The sequence below is a fragment of the Podarcis vaucheri genome (assembly GCF_965113315.1).
Source record: "Podarcis vaucheri genome assembly, chromosome: 10".
NCBI lineage: Eukaryota > Metazoa > Chordata > Lepidosauria > Squamata > Lacertidae > Podarcis > Podarcis vaucheri.
In genome coordinates, this window is record NC_138748.1 from 16,914,124 (window position 1) to 16,936,279 (window position 22,156).

Here is a 22,156-nt window from a genome sequence, read left to right on the forward strand (position 1 = left end):
ATGCAGGTTTTTAGTTACAACATTGTAACTGAATGCCCGTATTATTTTAACAATACAGTATTTATAAATTTCAGCTTACTCACTTGATGTATGTTAAATAGCTGTTTGTGTAATATATTCAGTGACTGGCAGTCAATATGCCAGTATGCAACAATACAAGATGTAATATGCTTAATTCTAATGTTGAGTAGGAACCTTGTCTGTTTTTGTTGAATAAATGTGCGTACGTACATCAGACCTTCTCTTCTTGCATTTCAGTGCCAAAGTGACATTTGGAGAACTCTCTCCCAAAATAAATTCTGTAATGGCAAAGGACAACTGCTCTCTAGATCTTAGCATGGGTATATCACACAACTTGTACTGGCAGTGACTGAGACATTGGACTTCACTTCTGGTGTATTTCCACTGCCAAATCATATTTGGGAACATGAGACCCACAGGTGAAAGAACTGCAGGAATTAGTGTGCTTCATAAGCACACACAAACCCTTTAGCAAGCTTTATGCAGATGCCCTTTTCGCATAGTTTCTCCATCCTTGCTGATCTCTAGTACAGTGGTACCTTGGTTTTTGAACAGAATGTGTTCCAGGAGTCCGTTCGACTCCCGGAACCATTCAAAAACCAAAGTGTGGCTGCGGAAGCCATGCTGAATGTTCAGCTTCCGAAAATCGTTAGAAAACTGGAAATTGTTCGAGAACCGGCTTCTGAAAATCATTAGAAAACCGGAACACTCACTTCTGGGTTTCAATTGTTCGGGAGCTGATTTGTTCGGGAGGCAAGGCATTCGGCTTCCAAGGTACCACTGTACGGTATTTTAAAGACAGAAGCAAAGTGGGCACAAATGCATAGGTACAAAACACCAGCTGGTATTGGAGAATTTCAGGAAAACAGCACACTCAGGCATGCTACCTATGCTCCTAAAAACAGAGTACCAAAATAACAAAGCACAATCCCCTTTCACCGCTGATTTAAGCACCTGGCTAGCACATTTCCTATTCATAGCATGTGAAGGCTAAATCAAGAAAACAAAAGTTGAAAAAAAATCAATAATATTGTCTTTTTGTTGATGTAGTATGGAGGCAAGAGGAGCTTGAGAATATCAACAGCACTCTCACTGGAGCCGAACGGAAGGCAGCTCTCTGTGGACTGTTAGAAAAAGAGGCTCAGCTGATTGCTACCATCGGGAGACACAAAATAAACGCATATGAAGAGAACGCGCACCAAGCAATCCTGTCCTTCTTGGAAAAGGTCAGTGAGATAATTTCTGTCTGAACACTGAACGCACCCAGAGTTCAAAAACCTGAATTAACATTTACAAAGTAGCAGCAGGCTGAAGAAAAGCACAGTAATTAACTTGACCAGTTGAAGATATGATTTGTGGGCTTCATGCATGTCTGGCAGTAAAATTGGCTCATTAGGTACAGTTATTAAAAGCCTTTTTATATACGCCTATAAAACTTGATGAGTGCTTCTTTTCACCTAAGCACAGAAAAACCACCACTTACATCTTAATTTACTTAATTGTGCCGTCTCATTGGAGATGATGAGTACCGTGCCCTGTGCAACCCTCAATTAATGCTACATTAGAGGCACAAGGAACTCAGTGTATTACGGTAGTCTCATTCATACTTCCCCGAATGTACATTCTAAGAAGATTTGCATGGATGTGCCATTCTTAGAGGATCCAGCAGTTCTATGCCATCACAGGGAGATATGTGGTATTCCAGATTTTGTGAAGAGTAGCTATTAAGAGTCGTTGTTTTGGGGTTTTTGAAAGACTTGAAATCTGTTGCCAGGTCCTCCCTCATTAGCAAGGTCACAATCCTGCTCTCTCATATGGACAGAAGAGTAGAGTGGCACCTCATGCCAAGTCCCTCTTCTGAAGATGCTCCCGTGCAGGGTGTATGGCTGTGCTGGGCACAGCAACATGCCAGGCAATTGATGGCATAGCCTTCCTAGGCCTCACCTTTTAAGCATCCTGTAGTCCACTCTTTTCTCCCTGCTAGCATGCGTTGGTGAGGAGAGAAGCCTGCAAGCCTGAGTCTCAGGGAGAATACTTTGGATACTTCAGGGTGAGGCACTGGAAGGTTTTAACTTGCCATGAACAGCTTGTCAGTGGTATTGGCATGCCCAGAGTAATATTAGCAGTGCATGGAATAGAAAAGCTATGCTGCAGTTCCTTGAGTGGATCTTGCTATCTGCACCCTGAGAGAGAGAAGAATAGCAACCCGTCTTCCCCCTTGATCTGTTCTGCTGTATTCGGTATGCAAAAGCTTTTACCAGAATCCATCTGATTGTTTGCATGTGCGTCCAAGATCACCACATGACTGCAGACTGTCTAAAGTGGCTTGAGCAGTGATGTGATAAGCTGTGATATAAGTGCATAGAGCAGCAGTTGGAGGGCTGCTTCGCTATGGGTTCCCTGATCATCAGAAGCGAACAACCGCCACCCTACCCCTTTCAAGGTGTTGTGCAAGTGGTCCTTGTAGTGGCTTAACCTTAGAGCAGTGGCTTAGTAGAATGGTCAGTTTCTGTAAAAATTAGATGGCCATAAACCTTTTTCAATCAAACTACTGACTTTATAGCTGGATTTCAAGTTTTACGTTGTTATCCTCCATAGTGCTGTACTGATGCAAGCCTCATCCAGCAGTTGTATCCTTCAAAGAACAGCTGCATCACTCAAAATATGGCCTGAAAACAGGAGGGTTTAATTTCTACTCTGTTCTTATAATTCTGGTTTTGCAAACCTGAAGGGTAGTTTCACTATACATCACCATACATTTTAGACATAATAAGAATAGGACTTCAAAGGTAGGCAATATCTAATGCATCTCTCCTTTTGAATAAAATAAGATAACCCTGAGAATAGTGTAGTGGATAAGCAAAGTTGGACAATTAACCATATGTCAAAATGGTTCTCCCCCCCCCCCCCCGCCCAGATTAAATATGTTAAGTTTAGTTACCCACCACCAGATGTCACTAGCGGCCACTATAGTAGAAATAAACGTGGAGGTTTTGAAATTTCAGTATGTACTGCAACACTTCATTGCTCGCCTTTAATGTCAGATATAGGTGAAGGTATGATGGCTCAGGAAATGCCTTTTGAAGGAAAATGGATACTGAAGAGCAATGTGAAGGAGTGGAGCACTAGAGTAAAGAATAATAACAATTTAGCCACCATTCAGCTGTTGTTGTTGTTGTTGTTGTTGTTGTTGTTGTTGTTCCAAACTCCACTGGAAGTGATTATGGTTAAAAGCAAACTTTCAATCTGGATGGATTATCATGGAGGCTCTGAACGAACTAGGGCCTCCATGTACAGTTTCTGCTGCTCAAAAAAGGGCTGCATGTACAGTCACACAAATCATGGTGGGCATATATACAGTCCCTACGCTTTAGCGGTGATTCATGATTCTGGCATTTCCACATGTTCCTAGCTGATGGCCCAGCCTGCTTCTAGGAGATTAGGAATGAACCATCTACTTAACAAGGCTTCAAGGCTGGCAACTGGACGCTGGTACACGTTTAATATAGAAGTGAATTCAGCGAGATATTTTGTAGAGATAAGAGAAGCAGAGAGAGGAAGTAGCTTTTGGAAATGAAGACTAGTAAGAAGGGGGAGGGATTGGCAGCTACTTGGTTTGGAGGAAAGAGCAAAATGACCCCTAATTGTGCAAGGCCTAGACAAAGAAGAGGTAAGTGGCTCTACGCTTTCTGCTTGGTATTATAGTATTCTTGGCTTAAGCATGGGAATTACTTCCCTGATACTGGTTTCGAATTTTTGTGGATCTTCTCCTTCTTGAAAAAAGCCACTTGATTTGGAATGATGCTTTTAGATAACCATTTTCAGTTTCAATGCAGAAATAAAATTTGCTTAAAAGAATTCTGACCTCCCCACCTCCTTGAATCAAATGTCCCCTCTGACCATGACTTGGGCTTTAGGCACCAAAGAGACTTCGTTGACAAATTGTTCCATTGTGGTTAAGACCAACTGAAGTCACCAATTTGGATCAAATGTGAATGTGTCGAATAGATATGCTGCATGCATGATGTAGACGTTAAGGCCAACATCATAATTTACAATTTTATTTATTTATTTTATATCCACCCTACCTCCAAATGGGATGCGGGTGGCGCTGTGGGTTAAACCACTGAGCCTAGGGCTTGCTGATCAGAAGGTCGGTGGTTCAAATCCCCGCCACGGGGCAAGCTCCCGTTGTTTGGTCCCTGCTCCTGCCAACCTAGCAGTTTGAAAGCACATCAAAGTGCAAGAAGATAAATAGGTACCGCTCCGGCGAGAAGGTAAACAGCGTTTCTGTGCGCTGCTCTGGTTCGCCAGAAGTGGCTTGGTCATGCTGGCCACATGACCCGGAAGCTGTATGCCGGCTCCCTCGGCCAACAAAGAGAGATGAGCACCACAACCCCAGAGTTGGCCACGACTGGACCTAATGGTCAGGGGTCCCTTTAACTTTACCTTACCTCCAAATAATAGGAATGTAGCTACATGTGAAGGGATTTAAAATGAGCTCTTGGCTGTCATTGGATAGAGGAAAAAGGGGGTAGTAGGTTATCCACTTTCTGCCAATTTAATATACAGAAATCCCCTACCTCCACAAGCTATTCAATCTCCATGACAGTTGAGAGAATCCTGACAGCTGCTCTAGTAAATGTATGTACTCTGGGAATGAAATGCTTTGGGGCAGTAGTAGGAGAACTGATCTTCCTTCTTACACTAGCTATTCAATTGAGATCCTGTCCTAAATAGCATCCTCACTTGCCTGAACAAATGGCCAACTTTGCTAATAGCACCAGATATTTACTCAACATATTGGTTCATAGATGTTTTGCTGTTTCCTTCCCTGTTTGTCTTTATTCTCTGCAATTCTTCATTGCATCTCCTCCTGTCTCTCCCAGCGCAAGTTGTATTCCCCACCCCACCCCTCTGGCAACACTCTGTGCAGCTTTCATGTGGTGGCAACTGGAATGCAGTTTACAATAGACCTGCTCTCTGAAGCAATTTAGATAACAGGATTATTGTAATTTCCATGTTGCAGCCAGCCAACTAAAAAAGCAGAAGACAGCTGGCAAGAGAAAACTGGAGATTCAGAATTTCTTGCAGCAGTTTTGAGCATATATCTAAAATAGCCCAAAAACAGAATTTGGGTATGGATAAAAGGCCTTGAAGGGACACTGAGTTCTTTGGCAAAGAATGAACACATTTTATTTAGAAAATTATATGTTCTTATCATAACTTATGAAAATGTGGAGTGAGGCCCTTCGTTATACATTATACATTTAGTTTACTATATACTGTAAATTAAAATGGCTACACCTCCAGGTTTTTATCTAAATTTCACAGAAGCTAAAATAAATAGTAGCTTGTCTCCAAAGAACTCTGGGCAGAGTTCAGCTGCATGTTGGGGTTTTCCATCTATGCATCCCCATTCCATCTTCTTCTGTTGAAAATCTGTCTATGAAGGTCAAGGAAACCTTTTCACACACTGCTGTTCAGTGCATATGGCTCCTCACCTCAGAGGAGCAAGTAGAAATTGGAGCTCTCTACTTAGCTTAAGGGACGGGGGTGGCGCTGTGGGTTAAACCACAGAGCCTAGGACATGCCGATCAGAAAGTCAGCGGTTCGAATCCCCGCGACAGGGTGAGCTCCCGTTGTTCGGTCCCAGCTCCTGCCAACCTAGCAGTTCGAAAGCACGTCAAAGTGCAAGTAGATAAATAGGTACCGCTCAGGCGGGAAGGTAAATGGTGTTTCCGTGTGCTGCTCTGGTTCACCAGAAGTGGCTTAGTCATGCTGGCCACATGACCCGGAAGTTGTACGCCGGCTCCCTTGGCCAATAAAGCGAGATGAGCACTGCAACCCCAGAGTCGGCCACAACTGGGCCTAATGGTCTGGGGTCCCTTTACCTTTACTTAGTTGAGGAGAAGCACCTACTGCTTACCCTAGGATCTCTTTTGAGCAAAACCATTATGTTCTTATTTGTGGGTTCTATCCAATGCTTGAATTACTGAGAGTAGACCCATCGAGGTTAGTAGCCATAACTAACTTAAGTCCATTCATTTAAGCGGGTCTACTCTGACGCAGGTGGTACTGTGGTCTAAACCACCGAGCCTCTTGGGCTTGCCGATTGGAAGGGCGGTGGTTCGAATCACGGAAATGGGGTGAGCTCCTGTTGGTCTGTCCCAGCTTCTGCCAACCTAGCAGTTTGAAAGCATGCCAGTGCAAGTAGATAAATAGGTACCACTGTGGCAGGAAGATAAATGGCGTTTCCGTGTGCTCTAGCTTCCATGACGGTGTTCTGTTGCGCCAGAGGTGGTTTAGTCATGCTGGCCACATGACCCGGAAAGCTGTCTATGGACAAATGCCAGCTCCCTTGGCCTGAAGCGAGATGAGCGCCGCAACCCCATAGTCGCCTTTGACTGGACTTAACCGTCTAGGGGTCCTTTACCTTTTTACCTTTTACTTTGAGTAGAATGTAGTTGGATACAAACCTATAGTTTGTTTAAAAATAAATAAATCTTAAACTAGGAGAGCAAGAGGACACTTCCTTAGCTGAATAAGCTAAAACTAGTTGTGTATTCAAACAAAAACTCATCTGTTAGCACTGGCTTTAAAAAAACAAAAACCCGACTTACTATACAGGCTTAGAACTTAAGCTTTATGGTCCTATATGAAGGATTTGTTTTATCATGCATGCATGGGAAAACAAATTAATAAACCTTTAGTTATGCTAGAGCAACAATCCTCTGTTTCCGATTTTGCTGGAGTTTGCTAGCTCTAATTGAAAGATTTAGAACTTCATAATTTAGACAAGCCTGTTTCCTGTCGGATTTTTTAATCAGTTTTGGCTGCAACCCGTCAGTTCCAATTATCAGCCCCTCATTTAATTATAGAACTAAGCCTGCTAAGAATCTGTCAAATTCTCATTTATGAACTCTTATTTTCTTTTATTTCCCTCTTTTTGTGCTTACATAACTTGAAAAAATGGATGAATGCTAACACTCTACAGATTTGTGCTTCCAAGAGGAAACTGGCTGAGCATTTGAGTTTTGTACAGAGAAGAGCTTAACTGAGAATATTACTTCTTGGGTTCGGAATAGCACATAGCATAATCAGCTTTGGAGTGTTTTTTTTAAATGTCCTTTTTAAAGGACCTGAATGGTCAGGGAAGAAGGGGTGGACTGCTAAAGGCAGGTGAGAGATTGTTTGGGAGTACATGTAGTTTGTTGGTAGAGCACCTGATTTTCATGCAGAAAGTCTTTGGTCCAGTCCCTGGCATGTACAGGTAGAGCCAGGTAAGATCCTTGCCCCCAAACCCTGAAGACCCACTGCAAGTCAGTGTGGATAATACTCAGCTAGAAAGACCCAACCGTCTAACAGCTCTTTGTGTTGCTATAAGTGTGAGAACAAGGAACAAGCTCTTGAGCTAATCTGGATCAGTTGAAGCTTTTTGAGTGGAAAGAGAGAGAGAGAATATTGCCACAAGCTAGGATTGGAAATCTCCCCTACTTACCCATCCTTGTACAGTTATTCATGCCAGCCTTGGTCTTTGCTGGGAGGTAAAGGCTAGCCCTGGGCTGAGGATTTAGTCACACAGACAAGGGGCTCATTTCTAGGCATAGGTCCATACTTTAAAGCTCTTTTATTGAAGAAGAACAGGATATTTCAATACCATCATCATCACAGAGGTGTCTGTGGAGGGGATATATTGATTGTAAATGTCTAGCCAACCAGATCAGTAATTGGGTTCCTATTGAGGATATTAGATGAGCCAATATGACGGTGATGTGGGATTCAGGATTGGAGTGATCGTTCTGTGATATCAGGGCAGTGGACAAAGCTGTATTGTGACTTGTGAATATATGTTTTAATATATCTCTTTTTAAGCTCTGTGTCCAAGTACTTATTTTTCTTTTGTTGCAGTGCTTTCCTCACGAAAACCTGCTCTTTGCCGCTGAATTGGAGCAAACAGCAATCCACAGAATTGCTGTTTGTTCCGATTCAGTGTTAAAGAGCAGGTTTTCTTGAGGAAAGCAGAGCCAGGGGGGATGCACTCTGGCATAGAGCTTGAAAGCGTGGACCTGTAGCTAAAAAGCTCATAGCAAGAGGTAAGCGTGGATGGGCTCCTATGCATCTCATTGACTCAAAAAGGAGCATGAAAATTGGGCCGCAGGTCTGAGGCTAATATTTGTGGCATTTTTGTCAAACTCTTAGACAGCCAGATTCTGAAATCTGGAGGGAGCTGACTCGTCCAAGGGGCGAGAAAAGGGCTTTTTATCCAAAGCCAGCAGGGCTCGAGAACGCACCTTTCCCATGCATGACATCATCAAGCTTGCACAGCGACAGAAAAAGGACCCAACTTCTGGCTGAAAAGGAATCTACAGTGGTGCCTCGCAAGACGAAATTAATTCGTTCCGCAAGTCTCTTCGTCTTGCGAGTTTTTCATCTTGCGATGCACGGTTTCCCATAGGAATGCATTGAAAATCAATTAATGCGTTCCTAGGGAAACCGCCTTCAGACCAGGTCCGGGGACAGTCTGTCCCCGACCTCTTCTGAAGGCTGGGGGGGGACAAGGGCTTTTCTTCCCACCCCCAGCATTTTAAAAAACCCCGGGACAGCGGAGGACTTCTCCGCTGTCCGGGGCGATCTTAAAATGCTGGCGGGCGGCATTTTAAAATAGCCCCGGGACAGTGGAGGACTTCTCCGCTGTCCGGGGCGATTTAAAAGCCCCTGGGAAGGCAGGCAGGGGGGACAAAGACTTTTGCCCCCCGCCAGCCTTCAGAAGAGGTCCAGGACCTCTTCTGAAGGCGGGCGGGGGGCGAAAGTCTTCCCCCCCCGCCTGCCTTCAAAAGCCGTCGGGGACAGCTCTCCCGGGAAGGCAGGCAGGGGGGGGGAGCAAAGACTTTCGCCCCCCGCTGGCCTTCAGAAGAGGTCCAGGACCTCTTCTGAAGGCCGGCGGGGGGCGAAAGTCTCCCCCCCGCCTGCCTTCAAAAGCCGTCGGGGACAGCGGAGAAAGGCGCTGCCTTTCTCCGCTCTCCTGGGAAGGCAGGCAGGGGGGAGCAAAGACTTTCGCCCCCCGCCGGCCTTCAGAAGAGGTCCTGGACCTCTTCTGAAGGCGGGCGGGGGGGTGAAAGTCTCCCCCCCCCCGCCTGCCTTCAAAAGCCGTCCGGGATAGCGGGAAGCGCTTCCCTGCTATGCCAGACTGCTTTTAAAATGCTGGCGGTGGGGAGCAAAGCCTTTCGGCCCCCGCCGGCCTTCCTGGACCTCTTCTGAAGGCCGGAGGGGGGAAAAGGCTTTGCTCCCCACCACCAGCATTTAAAACAGGTCCCTGGAGATTTCCCTATGGGCTTTCGTCTTGCGAAGCAAGCCCATAGGGAAATTCGTCTTGCGAAGCGCCTCCAAAACAGAAAACCCTTTCGTCTTGCGGGTTTTCCGTCTTGCAAGGCATTCGTCTTGCGGGGTACCACTGTATCCTCAAAAAGGATATTGCAGAGCTGAAATAGGTTTAGAAAAATGGCAATATATTCAGGGGGATGGAGCAATTCACTCCCCTGTGATGGGGGAAAAGTTTATCTCTCTCACTCATAGTACTAGAACTTGGGGACATCCAATAAACTTGGGGGCATCCAATGAAGCTGTATATTTGGGACAGATAGAAAATTCTTTCTTCACACAGCACATGGCTAAACTGCGGAGTTGGCTCCCACAAGAGGTGGTGATGGCCACCAACTTGAATGGCTTTAAAAGGGAAGTATGGCCAATAAGGCTATTAGTTGAAGGCAGCATCCATCTGTATACCAGTCTCTGGGAATCACACTCAGGAGCATTCTTGTCCTCAGGTTCTGCTTTCAGGCATCTGGTTGGTCACTGTGAGAACAGGATGCTGGACTTAGATGTGCCTTTGACCTGAATCTGCAGGGATGCTCTGGTGTTCTTATGGTTATTTGCTCTCCATTGACTTCCGTTATCTTATCCGTTATCTTTCATCTAGCATCACAACCCCTTCTGCTAAAAGAAGGGCTGTGGCTTCAACAGCAGTAAGGCAGGCAGAAATTCAGCAGGTACCGTATAAAGTTATCGTCACACTTATAGAATCCCAAACTCCCAGTGTGGCTGGAGAAACCTAGCCAGATGGGCGGGGTACAAATAATAAAGTTGTTGTTGTTATAAATAATAAAGTTGTTGTAATAAATAATAAAACTGCTGTTGTTATTGTTGTTACATTGTTCAAAGATGAACGAATTGTTTCCATATTTTGAGAATGTTGGTGGCAGTCCTGATGTTCGTTCATCTCCATGCATTAGCAGAGTTTATTATGGCATAATACTGGTTTTTAGTTGTACCTCGGGTTACATACGCTTCAGGTTACTATACTTGAGGTTACGGACTCCACTAACCCAGAAATAGTACCTCAATTTAAGAATGTTGCTTCAGGATGAGAACAGAAATCGTGCTCCGGCGGCGCGGAAGCAGCAGGAGGCCCCATTAGCTAAAGTGGTACTTCAGGTTAAGAACAGTTTCAGGTTAAGAACAGACCTCTGGAACAAATTAAGTACTTAACTCGAGGTACCACTGTACTCTGACAGCAACCAGTAAATTACCAAGGGAGCTATAGTGTATGGAATGAACAGTCTCTCTCTCCCCCCTACCCCCCGCTTCTAATTATTGTTTATTTGGTTTTGTGTTCGCTAGGAAACTGCCATTTGGCAACAAATCTACTAAAATGGACAGGAAAATGTCTCGTTTCAGATAGTTGCACATTTCTTGGGACAGCGGCAGTTCTTATTAGCAGGGGGTCAGATTTGTAGACTCTATAAGCTTCCTTTGGTTGCATTGTAAAGCATTTCCCCCAATTCCTTTCTCCATTCTAACTCGGCGATTCAAAATGTTTCTCAAGTGTGCAGCCCCCAAAAAGTGGAAAGCATTTGATGGCAAAGTTACCGAGATGGATACGCAGTTCACGCTGCGGGCCAGGGAGCTGCTTGAAATCTACCGCAGCATTAGTATGAAAGACCTTCCGCAGGATGAACGGCTGGACGTGCTGCTAACGCTGAAGCACACGGTGAAGGTATCTCTCTCTCTCAAGCTTTTAAAGAAGCCCTACTGAGATCACACACAGTACACTGTCAATTACGGACGGTTTGCAAGGGCTTAAGGGGCCCCTGCTTTCATCTTTCGACAGCAGGGTGCCCACTATATACCGATACTTTTACATTAGCTAAGAAGTGTAAAACCGAAGTCCTAAGCACACTTGAACATAGCGGGACATCTGAATAAACCTGTATAGGAGGATTTATTTGCTGCATTAATATATCCCCTTTTTGCCAAGGCAGTTTACAGTTCAAAATATGCCTGAGCTCAATCCCAAACCCAAACAGCCAGGAAGGAAAATCCCTTTGATTTCAGGAAGCATCAGAGCCAAACTGTACCACACACTGTTCAGCTATTTACAAGTAAATATTGCATGTCTGTCCAATTTGCATTAAGAGCCTGGTGTGGTGTAAGGACCTTTAACCTTCTTATTCATGCACACTCTCATAGAGTCATAGAACACAGGTGCGTTAAATAAGTTATATACGGTATTTTTCGCGCTATAAGACGCACCAGACCACAAGACGCACCTAGTTTTTGGAGGAGGAAAACAAGAAAAAAATTATTCTGAATCTCAGAAACCAGAACAGCAAGAGGGATCGCTGCGCAGTGTAAGCAGCAATCCCTCTTGCTGTTCTGGCTTCTGGGACAGCTGCGCAGCCTGCATTTGCTCGATAAGACGCACACACATTTCCCCTTACTTTTTAGGAGGGGAAAAGTGAGTCTTATAGAGCAAAAAATACGCTAATTGTAGAGTTGGCAGGGACCACAAGCGCCATCTAGTCCAACCCTCTGCAATGCAGGAATCTTTTGCCCAACATGGGGCTCGAACCCACAACCCTGAAATTAAGAGTCTCGTGCTCTATCAACTGAGCCATCCCAGAGCTAGCAAGCACACACATGCCCTCTCACAAACACACACATACACTGTAGTACCAGTCTGGTCTGGGCATGACTGTGCTTGATACTGCATTGGTGGGAAAGAGCTCTTATTCGCTCCAGTCAGTGAACACTTTCTATATATAAACATAGCATAAAATTGATCTGGACAGACAGTTATTTAAAGACAGCGAGATAGGTGTGTGGATACACGATTCCCATTTCCCAAAAAGCTAAGCTTTAAGAAGCCTTGGAGCATTTGCTCTCTCATAATTGACAGGCAATCGGTGTAAGGAATTAAGAAATGAGGTGCATGTGATTTGCTAAACATCTTGCTTGCCTTTGCAGGAACATGACTCTAAACTCACACATGAGATAGTGGAATTGATTGACAGAGAAGCAGACCTCATGATGAGGGGAGTGAAGGAATGTAACTTAGACGGGCTCAGACAAAGAATATGTACATTATTTCTTCAGTATATCAAAACACCACTTTTTAATCCAGAGGTTGCTCGACATCTCAAGGTATTTTGTTCCTTTTTCTTTTCTGTTACAGTTGTTCCTTGGCATGCAACTAAGTAAAACTACTCGCTAAAGAGTCCATAGTCTACCCAGAGGCAGTTGAATTTCTGCATAATGGAGAGAGGAATGGTTTCTTTTTCCTTATTCAATTATTCAACTGAAGACGTTTTGAGAAGGCTGTGCTGTGTGTATGAATGAAATGCAGGTATCGCTTCTAAACAGCAGGACAAAGGATGCTAACTTGCCCCTAGTTAATAGGAAGAGATCAACATGGAAAACTAACTGATAACAGTGGCTAAGAGTATGAGCTGGGAAGTCAAGCTCAAGTTGCACTTTAGACACATAGTCATTAAATTGCCTTAGTCAAGTCATTATTTTCGCAGTCTCTGTCTTCCATTTATCATATGAGGATAATCTGCCAAGGCTGTATGGTTCAAGCATGTTGAGCTATAAATGTTAGTGTTGCCATTGCTACTGAGCTTGAACTTATTGCGTTCCATGAAAAGGTAAGATGAACATGATTACAAAATTCAAGGTGTCTTGCTGAAATCATTCAGATGGCACTCATATTTATATGTCAATTTCATGGAGATGTCACCATTCTCTGGTGATTATGACATCTGTCAGAAGAACAAGCAACTTTCTGCTGATACAAGCAGATTGGTTTTAGGCCAGAGGCATTTTCCCCCAGCCAGCATCATGAAACTAGAATGGAGAAATGTCGAACAGGGTTATTGGCTACAGCTTTATTTCTCCCCCAAAATTTGGGCTTCTCATAGAATCATAGAGTTGGAAGAGACCACAAGGGCCATCGAGTCCAACCCCCTGCCAAGCATTCATTCCATCTGAGTCATTCCATCTGAAGACCAAGGCTATAGGATAGCTATGTTTGGATTTAATACACCTTGGCAGGAATGCCAGTCTCAGAAATAACATTTAAAGCAATTTTAAGAACATTAGTGGCAACCAGACAAACCAAACTAATTACTTACTTAGTATGCTGGAAGAGCTGCTCATTTGGCACTGAAAATGCCAGACAGGTTTGAGTGCATGAAACCACATTGAAAAGAAATGGGTGCTTCTCTACTTATTTAACTTTATTGCACAAAACACACATGAGAATAGCGTTCTAACCATCTGATAATTTGTGTGTGTTTAAAACTGTTTAAAATAAAGTATTTTAAAGTGTTTCTGTCAAAGCAACTGAATGCTAGCTGGAGGGTGGGTTTTATCAGCTTTGCAGCTGATATTCTCTGTTTTGTAAAAGGTTGAAGGCACTGAAAGTGAAAGGGCACACATATAAAACTGAAAACTGAAAAATATTTCCTCAAAACAAACACTTGTTGTTATTGGCAAATATAGAGAATAACTAAAATGTGCACTTACAGCTTCGTCAAAATCATTATGGCAATTAAAAGGAGATCATTCTATATAATTTTTGTAGTAGGTTGCATTGACAATAATGGAATAAAGAGATAAAAATAAAATTAATGACTAAACAATGGATTCTGAAGCCTTTAGTGTTTCCGCCTTCATCTCTTGCTCTGCATCATCTCAAAAACACAACCATAGTAGTCCATATGGACAATTTCATTCTTCTCAAAGTGTTTTTATATAATTTAGCAGAATATTTAGCCCTTTAAACCCATCCTCGCATATCAAACTTCAAAAATATGTTCATAATCATTCGGTTTACTGTATATAATGGGGAAGCAGATTGCGTTTGACAGGCCGCATGCTGTGCTGCAGCAGAATTGTTTTGTAGATATATATTTCTTCAATTTCAAAGGTTTCTATGCATACAGTTGTCAGCGACTACTGTACTTTGGGACAAGATCTGTTGGCCAGGCTAATGACTGAATGTGGAAAATACTGTTATTGTTCATTAGCTAATCTGTTTTCATTGCAGGTTCCACCTGATCCAATGAGGCTTTACCACAACATCCACTTTTGCCTTGGTTGCAAAAGGTACTTGCCCTCTACGGATTTTGCCATATCTGCTAGTTCCCACACTGTTGGCCGTTGTCGTCTGTGCTGCAAGCTGGATAATGAGGCTCGCCAGAGGGAAGCCTTCCTGAAATACAAACGTATGCTCCGAAATCTTCAAGAATCAGAATTGAATTATAAGGACGGTGCTAAGATTGCCTTCATAATACAGGTATGCAGAGGACAGAGAATAGTGATGTTAAAGATAATATTTTCAGACAGTGCAAAATGGAACGGAGTTTTATATTGTGCCGGCTGTAAGTAGTGGCAGAGCACAGAGGCTTTTACATTACACGAAACTTTCCTTTTCGTTTTGTTTCTTGCCTTGATGATAAATCAATTCCTGCCAGTGGCCTGTTTGCAGTTCCCAACCCTTTTGTGACACCAGTCGTGCTATTTCTGCTTCATATAAAGGCTTGCCTTTGCTTCCACACGTGGGCGTGCTACCAAATCCAAGTCTAAACCCAATCAGAGTAGACAGAGATGAACGTTTGTGGAAATCTTGAGTCATGGAGATTTTGTATGGTGTGTGTGTGTTTCCAGAGGCATTTTGGAGAAAAATACTCATCAAATATGATCTTACTTTGCTACTCTAAGAACGTGAAATACAACAAGTAAAGGTAAAGGGACCCCTGACCATTAAGTTCAGTCGTAGCCGACTCTGGGGTTGCGGCACTCATCTCGCTTTATTGGCTGAGGGAGCCGGCGTACAGCTTCTGGGTCATGTGGCCAGCATGACTAAGCCGCTTCTGGTGAACCAGAGCAGTGCATGGAAATGCCATTTACCTTCCCGCCGGAACGGTACCTATTTATCTACTTGCACTTTGACGTGCTTTCAAACTGCTAGGTTGGCAGGAGCTTGGACCGAACAATGGGAGCTCACCCCGTCACGGGGATTCAAACTGGTGACCTTCTGATCGGCAAGTCCTAGGCTCTGTGGTTTAACCCACAGCGCCACCCGTGTCCGAAATACAACTTAGCAGCACATAAAATTGTATTGTTCTATGTAGTCCTAGAACAGTGATTTTTGGGGTGAGGACATGTCATGCTCCTTCTGGGGCAGTTTGTCCACCTTTGGTCCCCACCCTGCACTCAGCTCTCATCTGTGGCTCCTAGGAACATCAGCCACACCCCAGGAAACAGCTTTGACTGGCCAGCTAAACCAGGTGACAGTAGCCAATGGGTCTCAAACTCTGTGAGTTAGGGACTTCCTCTACATGCAAAGACAGATTCCGGTGGATTGAGTGGACAAGACCAAGAGTGGATCCAACAGTCAAGAAGGCGGTTTCTGCATGTGCTTTAGAGGGAAGTGGGGGGCAGATGGGACTTGTCAACTTGGGAAGGTAGCCCATCTAGGAGAAGGAAAACACTGACCCTAAACCTCCGCTGCCTTGTGGGATATCTTCGGGAGAAATCTGGAGAAGAGTCCCGTAGATGATTAGATGGCACCTTGTACGCTTCCTTCTGGCAACTCCTACAGCCAAGCATATTGCTCTGCTTTCCTTTGGCTGAGGGGTGGGGGTGGGGGGTCTTGTTGTCTGGGCAGCCCAGAACCTCCATATATGCTGTCCAGGCTTGTGTCCCAGGGAGGTCACTTTGGTGGTGCCAACACAGCAGTTTGACTTCACCCTGGAGTCACACTCCCTTGTCTCTTGAGACAGATGGATGCCAGCAGCAACAGTTCTGAAATAAAACAGCATAACTGCTGTTTTATTTTAATAAAACTGTTGTTTTATTAAAACAATAGCTACAAATATAGGGTTGTGTTCAGTTGTAGCCCTTACCTTACAGAATGTTCTTTTTTTCCAGTGGAGGCTTCCATGCATGGAAGGGAGAGGTCAATTATTTTTTTTTACAAATTCCTCCTTTCTCTTGCAGCTCCCCATGCCATGTCCCATTCTGATCCAAAGGGTCCCTCGACCCTCTGGAGCAGATTTTGGATGGGTGGGGGACAGCAGGGGGATGGATAACTCCTCCCCCACTTCACAGAAGCATCAGCTAGACCAAAGAGCCTTCCATGAGCAGAGGGACACAATCAGATGCAATCTAGTGCCACTGTTGGAATTTGAGCTGCATCCTACGTTACCTAAATATGATGTTCTACCTAATCCAGTATGATACAGTCGTACCTTGGCTTCCAAACGCCTTGCGAGTCAAATGTTTTGGCTCCCGAACACTGCAAACCCGGAAGTTTTTTGGAACCTGAAAGTCTCATGCGGCTTCCACAGCTTCCAATTGGCTGCAGGAGCTTCCTGCAGCCAATCAGAAGTTGCGCCTTGGTTTCCGAACGTTTTGGAAGTCGAACGGACTTCCAGAATGGATTCCGCTCAACTTCCGAGGTACCACTGTATTCTGTCTGCATAACCCACTCAGAGGAACAGTGAACAGTAAGCAAGGGAAGGGGGTTTGTAGAAGTGGATGAGACATGCTTCACTTTGCCTGTGCTACTTCTTACTCTGCTGCTGCCAAAACCTGCCTCTCATCTCTGACACGCTGCTCAGTTCCTCTGCCACGCCACACTCAGCTGCTGTCTGAGAGTGAAACTTGTTTGCACAGGCACTGACAGAACTAGTTAAGTTTCCTATCACCCCAAACCTTTATTGTGGTGGCACCTACATTTTGGAGCAGCCTCCCAGTACATATCAGGCTCGTCTTTTAGGTTTCCTTTTACAACAAACCTTTTCAGTGAAGATTTTTATCCCAGTCCTCATCTGTATTGGACTTGATTTTTGTTTTGATATATGTTTTTATGGTTAAATTGCTTGGGTACGTTTTACAGGAAGCAGATTCATAAATGAAATAAAAAATTAAAAAGCATTTCAGCATAATCTGCAAGAGAGCATGTTTCTTAAGATGAATTTTTAATTTACACCCAAGTTTTCAGTTTCTCCACTTCAGGCCTCAGGAGAAAAATGAGGGAAAAGGGAGGGATTCTGATATCCGCCCCCCCCTTCCCTTTGCCTTCACATCTCTAGGCTCTCTTTGCATTAGTACCATATTACCAGGCCGATATGAGGTTTTCCCTTCCTTTCTGCATCCCCCTTTCTTGTTCTCCTATTATCTCAGTTTTACTTGGCAATTCTGAATCCCAAAACCACTGAAGCCTGCTTTACACAATGCAGCAGAATCTACAGAACATTATAAGACTGAGTGTCAATGGCACTTTTTTTTTAATGCTTCTACTGTATGGGGGTACTGTACGGGACGCGGGTGGCGCTGTGGGTTAAACCACAGAGCCTAGGACTTGCTGATCAGAAGGTCGGCGGTTCGAATCCCTGTGACGGGGTGAGCTCCCGTTGCTCGGTCCCAGCTTCTGCCAACCTAGCAGTTCAAAAGCACGTCAACGTGCAAGTAGATAAATAGGTACCGCTCTGTCGGGAAGGTAAACGGCATTTCTGCGCGCTGCTGTGGTTCGCCAGAAGCGGCTTAGTCATGCTGGCCACATGACCCGGAAGCTGTACGCCGGCTCCCTCAGCCAGTAAAGCGAGATGAGTGCCGCAACCCCAGAGTCGGTCACGACTGGACCTAATGGTCAGGGATCCCTTTGCCTTTACCTTACTGTACGGGGGAGGGGGGGAACACCTTCCAGTAAGAAATCTGGTATGTCAGAGAGTTACATTGCAGCCTAGGTTGCTCTCTTTGTGTTAGTTTTCTCCTTGCAGGAAGTTTCACGTAGGGAAACATACAAAAACATGATCTTCCACCTGGAGCGTTGAATTGGTTCAGTCCACTCTGCCAGCCCAGGTTTCTGCCACCTTTTTCTGCCACATGGGTAGACTGGGCTTCATTCATTGGCTCTTCCCCACTGCTTTGACCACCCCACTTGTTGCTGACAGCCAATAAACAGGCTATCATTTTCATTCGGCAAAGTCCCAGTGAGGTTATTCTTAAGCCATGATGCGCAGAGGTCAGGCAACCCAAGGAGAATGTTATAGAGATGAAAATATTAGCAACAGCTCACATTCTAGATTTTGTTTCAGTGAGAAGGATATGTCCCTTGATTTGCTTGGATTAGATTTCATCTTGCTCTTACCTAGTTGTCATTTTGTTTAGAACTCGGGAGTGATTTCTTTTAATTGGCACGGATTTAAAAATAGACTGCTATCCTAAGTTTATAAAGAATTCTTCAGTTTATGTTGTTAGGGTGTGAAACCTAAGACGCTGGCAAGTTAGCAATGTCATGTGACTTTAAGTAGTCAAGCTCGTTAAGTTGTTAAGTTGCTCAGTATATAAAGAGTGTTTGTTTTCTGTGTGTGGGGCGTGAAGCAAAAATGTCCGAAAGCTCCGGAGGTGTTTCTGTTATCTTTCTGCAATAAACCTGTCTTTGGAAAGACAGGCTTCCCTGTGCCGTTATTTCTTTGCTGCTGAGACTCTGAAGCTTGTACTGCAACAAGAATCTCTGCACTGGACTTAATTAATGCTCTGCAAAGAGAGCTGTTGCTGGTGGCGCAGCGGAAGCGTTTACTGGACCAGTACACAAACTCTCTTAGGTTATGGACCCCTTCTACGTTTCTACAGCTGTATTGTGTGCAGAGAAAGTGAAAGCAGCTTTCGGATGAGAGAAGACCGGCTTGGTCGTAAATCCAGCTCTTAAAGGAACTGAGAGGCTTCAGAGGAGGCTGGAGGCGTCTGAAAAGTGAGTAAGACAAATCCCAAGGGGAAAGAGAAGAAAGGGCACACAGAGGGAGTAGCAGCAGACCCCAAGAATGGCAGTGGAAAATTTCCAGGTTCCCTTTACAAAGTTGAACTCTGCTAATTACGTGCAGTGGTCTAAGAGGGCTCAAGTCTGGTTGGAAGCCAAAGAAGTGTGGGCTGACTATGTCCAGAGGCGAAAGCCGTTTGTGGCTGTTGCAGCAGATGCCACAGCAGAGCAACAGGCTGCTGCACATGCTCAGAACAGGGAACATGATAAAATGGACACTAAAGCTAGATGCATGTTGATGGTATCGATAGACGATTCCCAATTACCTCATGTGGAAAATTTAAGGTCTGCATTTGAAATTTGGAAGCTCTTAGGCGAATTCACCATAGAGCCACGCCCGGAGAGAAGGTGAACATTATACGTGCTTTGTATGAGTTGAAACTGAAGCCAGGGGATAGTGTGGTTGAACACACGTCACAGATGACTGAGTATTTCAACCGACTGTCATCTTTAGGTGTGAATTTTCCTGAAAATATTAAAGTTTATACTCTGCTTAGCAGCCTGCATGCAGGGTTTGAAAACTTAGTACTAACTTTACAAGTTTTGCCAGAGGACCAGCTGAATATGAATTATGTGACTGGTAGATTGTGTGAGCAAGAATATCAACATCATCGAAAACGCATTGATAATTCAAATACCCCAAGGGCTGGATGTTCAGATAATTCCCAGCGTGGGGAAACTAGCAGGCAGAGCTGTAAGGAAGCCTCACAAGTGTCTGCTATGGCCAGCAAGTCATGTTTTCAATGTGGCAGCAGGTTTCATTTGATAGCACAGTGTCCAGAAAAGCAACAGGAATTTCAACAGTCCAAGGCCAGTTTCCGGAGTTACAGGGGAAGACGACGTGAGAACTACAAGAATCAACGATCCAGAGGGGGAGCAGGTGCTGATAAGGGACTATCTGTAATGGCAGCACAACAGAGTCCTAAAAGAAGCCAACAAACTTTGAAGTGGATAATTGACAGTGGAGCAAGTCACAGTTTAGTTCCAGCGACATCTAGTGGCCGCTTGATGAACTGCAAGACATTGCCAGTTGCAAAAACCGTGACTATAGCAGACAATAGTAAACGAGAAATGAACCTTAAAGGCACAATTTATGTTAACTGTTTGCAAACTAACCTTCCTGTTTTTGTTCTTCCAGGAATGAAGAATGGACTTTTGAGTGTGTCATGCCTGGTAAAAAGTGGTTTTAAGGTTGAGTTTGAAAATGATGTGTGCACCATTTCGAAACAGGGGAAGGAGCTAGTTAAAATTCCCTGTGAGGATGGGCTTTTTGTTTTGGTTGAAGAGCAGTTAGCAGCAGGTAGATGTTCAACAGGTGAAGCGCAAGCTAAGTGTGTAAATAAGGCTCCTCATACAGGTTGTGCACATCTGCTACACAGAAGGTTAGCTCATATATGCTTTAAGTATGTAAGCAAGATGCCAGATTTAGCTGAGGGGTGCAACATTAAACCCTGTCCAAATTTTTTGGATTGTTGTGCTTGTAAACATGCTAAGGTTAAGACATGTAACTATCCTAGATCTGATAGAGTAAGCAAGAAACCCTTTGAACTTGTGCACACAGACGTCTGTGGCCCTATGCCAGTCAAATCACTTGGAGGTGCGAGATTTATGCAAATTTTGGTGGATGACTTTTCAAGGGCTAGTTGGGTTTTCTTTCTGAAAGAAAAATCACAAGCAGCTTCCATCCTGATGGATTGGATTGAAGAAGTTGAATGTAAATTTGACACCAGGGTACGTAAAATACAATCAGATCGTGGTGGGGAATTTGTGAACCACACGCTGGAGACGTGGTTAAAAAGGAAAGGTATAGTTCATAGACTTACCAATCCCTATTCACCACAGGAGAATGCAGTTGCCGAAAGAAAATTTCGAACATTACAGGAAGCCATTACTGCTTTGCTGTTTGATTCTGGACTTCCACAGCGTTTTTGGGCTGAGGCTGCACTGTATGCAAATTATACTTTTAACAGAGTGTACAATAGCACAGTAGGCAACACTCCTTAATTCATGCTGTTTGGGAAAAAAACAAAAATTGATCATCTAAGAGTTTTTGGATGTCGTGCTTATGTGCTGGTGCCTAGGGCACAACGTCGGAAAGGCGATCCTAGGTCTAAAGAAATGTTTTTCTGTGGTTATCAAGCAAACACAAAAGGTTGGAGATTTGTGAATGTAGAAGGCAATCAAACAAAAGTCACAATCAGCAGAAGTGCGGAATTTTGTGAACAGAATGGTTGGAATAAAATTCATGGAAATCCTGACATACTATTTGATGTGGTGAACAGTAGCAATGAAACTCAGGCCCCAGGGCAGGTATTAGTTCCAGAACAGACTGAGGAATTTAAGTCTGAGGACGAGGGTGAGAAATCGCCTAGTTCACCCAAGTCTGTAAAGTCAGAATCTTCTAGCTCTAAAAGTTCACCTGTACAGCAAGAGAGACGTGTAAAGTCAGAATCAGAAAGTTCTTCAACTACTAGTGACAAACAGGTGACGACTAGTGATTCTGGGTCAGAGGGGGAAACTGAAGGAACATCGCAGGAACTGTTAAGGCGTTCTAAGCGTACCAACAAAGGTAAACCTCCTGAAAGGTACCAAGCTATTAGTGTTTGGGCTGGTTTGGCAAATTGCGAACCTGAAAGCTTTGAGGAGGTTGAGCAATTACCCCAGGAGGAGGCCAGTAGGTGGCGTGAGGCCATGCAAAAGGAGTTGAATTCTATGAAAGAACTGGGTGTGTTTTCCATCACCAAACTGCCAGAAGGTACCAAGGCAGTAAGTTGTAGGTGGGTGTACAGGATAAAGACAACAGCGATGGGGAAACCAGAGTACAAAGCAAGGCTTGTAGCTCGAGGTTTTACGCAAAGAAAGGGGTTACATTATTCCGAAGTCTATGCACCCACTTCAAGGAGTGAAACCCTACGGGCACTATTAGCAGTTGCTGCTCAGAAAGGGTTCAAAGTGAATCAATTTGAT

General features: G+C 44.2%; 1 protein-coding gene and 1 long non-coding RNA gene across 2 annotated transcripts in view; one reads left to right on the plus strand and one right to left on the minus strand.

The window, feature by feature from the left end:
- LOC309541781 overlaps nt 1–22,156 on the minus strand; it is a 575,734-nt gene that overhangs the window by 50,634 nt on the left and 502,944 nt on the right. The window lies entirely within an intron of this gene.
- IQUB (IQ motif and ubiquitin domain containing) overlaps nt 1–22,156 on the plus strand; it is a 40,855-nt gene that overhangs the window by 13,197 nt on the left and 5,502 nt on the right. Inside the window, exons 8-11 of the mRNA XM_082239557.1 lie at nt 1,072–1,247; nt 10,907–11,077; nt 12,328–12,504; nt 14,411–14,659. Coding sequence (XP_082095683.1) covers nt 1,072–1,247; nt 10,907–11,077; nt 12,328–12,504; nt 14,411–14,659 — 773 coding nt within the window. The remainder of the gene's footprint in view (nt 1–1,071; nt 1,248–10,906; nt 11,078–12,327; nt 12,505–14,410; nt 14,660–22,156) is intronic.